Here is a 5,408-nt window from a genome sequence, read left to right on the forward strand (position 1 = left end):
AGAAAAAAAAGAAAGCTATAACCTTACAGTAGGTCGTATCGGGGGGTGGGTGTCAAGATTTCGAAGGGCACTGGATATCAAGCTGAGTTTAAAGTTTTTCATATACACTAAAGATGTGCACACAGTCAAATGCCTTAGCACAGTCAATGAAACACAGACAGACATTCTTCTGGTCCTCTCTGCTTTCAGCCAAGATCCATCTAACATTAGCTACAATATCCTTAGTACCATGACATCTTCTAAACCCTGCTGCACTTCTGGCAATTCACTGTTGATGTGTTATTATTCCAGTCATTTTTGGATCATTTTCAGCAGAATCTTGCTTGCATGTGATATTAATAATATTGTTCAATAATTTCCACACTGTGTCAGGTCACCCTTCTTTGGAATGGGAACAAATATAAATAAATCTCTTCCAGTCAATTGACCGGGTAGTTGTCCTCCAGATTTCTTGGCAAAACTTGGTGAGCATATCCAAGGCACTGTCTGTTTGTTGAAATATGTCAACTGGTATGTCATCAACTCTTGGGGCCATGTTTTTTGCCAGTTCTTTCTGAGTAGCTTGAACTTCTTTCTTCATTACCACAGGCTCTTCTGTGTCTGCCAATTCCTGTTGGTACAATGACTCTGTATATTCTTTCCATATTCTTTTAATGCTTCCCGAATCATTGAATATTCTGTCCAAAGCATCCTTTAGTATAGCAACTTGAGGCTTAAATTTGTTCTTCAGTTCCTTCGGCTTATGAAGTACTGAGTGAGTTTGGCCCCTTTGATTTTCTGACTCCAGCTCTTTGCACATTTCATTATTAATACGCAGATGACACAACCCTGTTTGCTGACATTGAGAAGGACCTGAAGCACTTGCTGCAGAAGATCAAGGACTGCAGCCTTCAATATGGATTGAAGTTCAACATCAAGAAAACAATTATTCTCACCAGTGGGCTGATTGACAGCATCATGATAGACAATGAAGAGATAAAGATTGTTAACAACTTCAGTTTGCTTGGCTCCACAAGCAGTCTTGGTACCAGCAGCCAGGAAATAAAAAGACATATTGCATTGGGAAAATCGGCTGTCACAGACCTCTCCAAACTACTGAAGAGCAATGATGTCTGTCTGGAGACTAAGGTGCGCCTGATACAGGCTATGATCTTTGCGATTATTTACTATGCATCAGAGGGCTGGACAATGACTAGGGATGATAGAAAGAGAATTGATGCCTTTGAGCTGTGGTGCTGGAGAAGAGTGTTGAATATCATGGACTGCTAGAAGAAAAAACAAGTTTGACCTAGAGAGGGTAAGATCAGGCTGCTCCTTGGAGGCAAAGATTCTGAAGCTTCATTTGACATACTTTGGACATGTTGCAAGGAAGGATCAGTACTTGGAGACGGACGTCATGCTTGGAAGAGTGGAGGGACAGCGCAGGAGAGGAAGACCCTGGATGAGATGGATTGATTCAGTGACTGGGGTAATGGGAGTAGATGTGTCAGAAACAGTAAGATTGGCACAGGGTAGAGCAGGTTTTAGGGCCGTTGTACACAGGGTGACTATGAGCTGCAGGTGACTCCACAGCCCATAACAACAACAACATTTTAAAAATATGTTTTAACATATTGTTCCATTTCTATTATACCAAAAAAGAAACTTACTTCAAGTTTTCTTGTTGATACTTGTACATCTTTAGAGACACATGTGTATGCATAGTGACCCTATGGATAACAGATCAGAATGCTATCCTGTCCTGTGTTATCCTCATTATTTCAGACTTATTTGAACCCACTGTTACAGTCACTGTGTCGGTCCATCTTCCTCAGGGTCTTCTTCTCTTTCACTGGCCCTCTACCTTTCCAAAGAAGAACCTCTTTTTCAGCCAGTAAGAATAGCATGTGAGATACTAAATTCAAGAGTCTTGCCAATCGAAACCTAGGATATAGGTGAGAAGTAAGCATGTTGCCATTTCAGAGACGTTTGAGGGAAAATTCCAGAGAACCCCTTATAAGACTTAGCATTTTTGCTAACAGTGAAATGTTAGCTTGAGGGTGATAAAAGGTCATACTCTGAAATGTCAGGATACTACCTGAAGAGATCATTACACTAGGGACATTATCACCAATTTCAGATGGGTCTTGGCTGAAAGCAGAGAGTAGAAGAATGTCTGTCTGTGCTTCATTGATTATGCAAAGGCATTTAACTGTGTGGATCCCAATAAACTGTGGCTAACCTTGAGAAGGATGGGGATCCCAGAACACTTGATTGTGCTCATACAAAACCTAAACTTGGACCAGGAAACATTTATTACAACAGAGCAAGGAAACATTGCATGGTTCAAAATTAGGAAAGGTATATGTCAAGGATGTGTCCTGTCTCCATACCTTTTAAATCTATATGTGGAACAGATCATTCAGGAGGCTGCACTTTATGAAGAGAAATGTGGCATCAGGATTGGAGGAAAACTCATCAACAACCTACCATGCAACCTTTCTTGCTGAAACTGAGGACCCGAGGCATTTGCTGCAGAAGGTCAAAGACTTCATGCAGTCTTCAATATAGACCGAAGCTCAACATCAAGAAAATAAAGATTCTTGCCACTGGGCCCACTGGTAGCATCAAGATAGATGGAGAAAATATTGAGATTGTCAATAATTTTAGCTTGCTTGGTTCCATAATCGATACTCTTGGCAAGAGCAGCCAGGAAATCAAAAGATGGGAAATAAAAAATTACATACACATGGCCAGGAGGAACCACATCCTTAGAGAAAGGCATTATGCTTGGAAGGGTGGAGGCACAGCACAGGAATTGAAGACCCTGGATGATATGAACTGATTCAATAACTGGGGTCATGGGGATAGGGGTGTTGGAGACAATGAGATTGGCTACAGACAGCTCAAAATTCAGAGCTATTGTTACATAGTGTGGCAAGCAACTTGATAGCACAGAGCAATAGCAACAACAACTAGATTTTCTCATGACACTTATTTTTCCCCTCTTTGTGTTGTTTTGTTTTCTTAAATTTTATTTTATACTGGTTTATTTACAAAGTTCGCATACAGTATTTTTAAAGTTACCCTTATTTTTAGAATGAGCATTGCCCCAGCAATGCCAGCACCTGAAGACACAGGTGTTTGTTGTCGCTGAGTGCCATCAAGTTGACGATGACTGACAGGGACCCTATGAACAAAAGATGTGCCTTGCCCTGTTCTGTGCAGTCCTCATCATCTCCAATATGTCTGAATGTACTGTCACAGTCACTGTGTCAACCCATGCTGTTGGGGCTTTCCTCTCTCAATCTCACCCACCACCTTTCCCAGTATGACGTCTTGTTTCCGAGCACTGGCTCCTCTTGGAAACACACACACTTTGATTTTCCCAAAGCAACACATCCTTGGACTTCTTGACTACTATTTTAGGTGTTGATTGTGGATTCAAGTAAAATGAAATCATTGATAGCTTCATTCTTTTCTCCAGCTACCACAACAGTGGCTAGTGCTTCAGGGATGAGTTTTGTTTTCTTGGTAGTGAGATGTGATTCATACTGAAGGAAATGAGACCTTTTGTGATGAGACCTTTTGCAGCAAATGTTTCAAGTTCTCGTCTTCACCTTCTGCAAGCAAGGTTGTGTAATTTGCTTAGTGCAGGTTGTTGATGAGTCTTTCTCCACATCGTAATTCTGTATCTTCTTCAGAGAGTCCACTTTCTCAAATGATTTGCTCAGCATACAGACTACAGACTGAATAGGTATGGGAAAAGGACAGAAGGCTGACACATACACTTTCCCTGATTTGAAATCATGCAGTGTTTCCTTGTTCTGTTTGGACAGCTTCTTGGTCTATGGATAGGTTTTGCAGGGACAGGCAATGGTGATGATATAATGGGTGCTAAACCAGATTTAGGCACAAGCTATATATAAGAGGCCTGTCACTGAGGCTTATCTCTCAACCTTGTTGTATTCAGTTTCCTAATTTATAATTGTGAGATTGATATGAAAACTAGTATGACAACATTCCAACAAATTAAAAAAAACATACAACCCAAAATGCTATGACAACCAGATTATGTGGGAAGTCAAAGTAAATTCACTCAAAATGAAGCAATGGTGGGAATAATATGAGAAAAACCAATTTATTCTATTTATGGCATTAATTTTGTCTGCTTTTTTTCCCTCAGGAAGGGAAAACTGATAAATAAGTGATTTTTATCTGAAAAAACAGTGCAGTAAAAGCCAAATAGAACAGATTTTAATGAAATAAAAACCTCAGAAGAACTTGGTATACATGTTACTGAGCAATAGCTGTTATCAATTATAGTCTGATTGGACCCTCGTTCTGGGCTCCAATTGCACTCCTGCCTACAGCATCCCATTAGTGGGCTGTTTAATGCCGGCATTCTCATTATACTCACAGGTCCATGGGGTCTTACCTGGAGTTAAACCTCTTATTGCTTGGTAAGTAATAAACTTTCTAGAAAATAAAGTATTTACAGCTCAGTTATGTTATTTACTTCTATTTCCAACCAGGCACAGATCGAGTTTCCTTTCAGATTCACTGAATTAAAAGTAACACTGTCTGAAAATGAACTGGGACACTGCCTGAGAGGTGTTTCAAACTGATTCCAAACAACATACCTTGTCCTGCGTTTGGCAGCGAATACAGTCACATTCAAAACAGTACTGGTCCCTCAGCTGCTTCCTGCGCTCTTCACTTGTCATCAGCATGTCCAGGTAGCAGATGGTGAGCTGTGGAGGCCAAAAGGGAAGAGTCACATGGCTGCTAGGTTCATTTTTTTTAACTTACAGGCTGCCAACCCAAAGGTGGGCAGTTCAAATCCACTAGGGGCTCTGTGGGAGAAAGACAGGCAATTTCCTCCTACTCTGAAAACGTCCTGAAAAGTCAGCTATGAGTCTTGACAGCAGTAAGAGAATTATGAAAGTAATTGTTGTTGTCAGACACTCCAGTGGCTATTTCCTCCTCCTTCTGAGAAAATGATCGCCTATCTTTCTCTCACAGAGCCGCTGGTGGATTTGAACCACTTACCTTTGTGTTGGCAGTGCAATTGCATACAACTTGACACATTTCAATTAACAGATGCAGCCTGGGTGTGTTCACCAGTTTATGCCTGAAATTCAAAGGAGAGTTGCCTGGCCAATTGACTGGAAGAAATCAATATTTGTTCCCATTCCCAAGAGAATGTGAAAATAATGGAACAATATCATTAAGATTATATACAAGCAAAATATTGATGGGGAAAAAAATCCCACAACTTCTAGAACAGTACATAGAGACGGAACTTACAGAAGTTCAGGCAGGATTTAGAATGTGGTACCAGGGATATCACTGCTGATGTGAGATGGATTTTGGCTGAAAGTAAAGAAGACCAGAAGAATGTCTACTTGTGCTTTATTGACTATGCA

General features: G+C 40.6%; 1 protein-coding gene across 1 annotated transcript in view; it reads right to left on the reverse strand.

Annotated features, from left to right (window-relative positions):
- The window catches only part of SMYD3 (SET and MYND domain containing 3), a 1,045,581-nt gene that overhangs the window by 219,727 nt on the left and 820,446 nt on the right, over positions 1-5,408 (reverse strand). The window contains exon 8 of the mRNA XM_006897739.1: positions 4,623-4,733. Coding sequence (XP_006897801.1) covers positions 4,623-4,733 — 111 coding nt within the window. The remainder of the gene's footprint in view (positions 1-4,622; positions 4,734-5,408) is intronic.

Source organism: Elephantulus edwardii, unplaced genomic scaffold, assembly GCF_000299155.1.
Source record: "Elephantulus edwardii isolate Elephantulus edwardi_28Jun2011 unplaced genomic scaffold, EleEdw1.0 scaffold00214, whole genome shotgun sequence".
NCBI classification, from domain to species: Eukaryota; Metazoa; Chordata; class Mammalia; order Macroscelidea; family Macroscelididae; genus Elephantulus; species Elephantulus edwardii.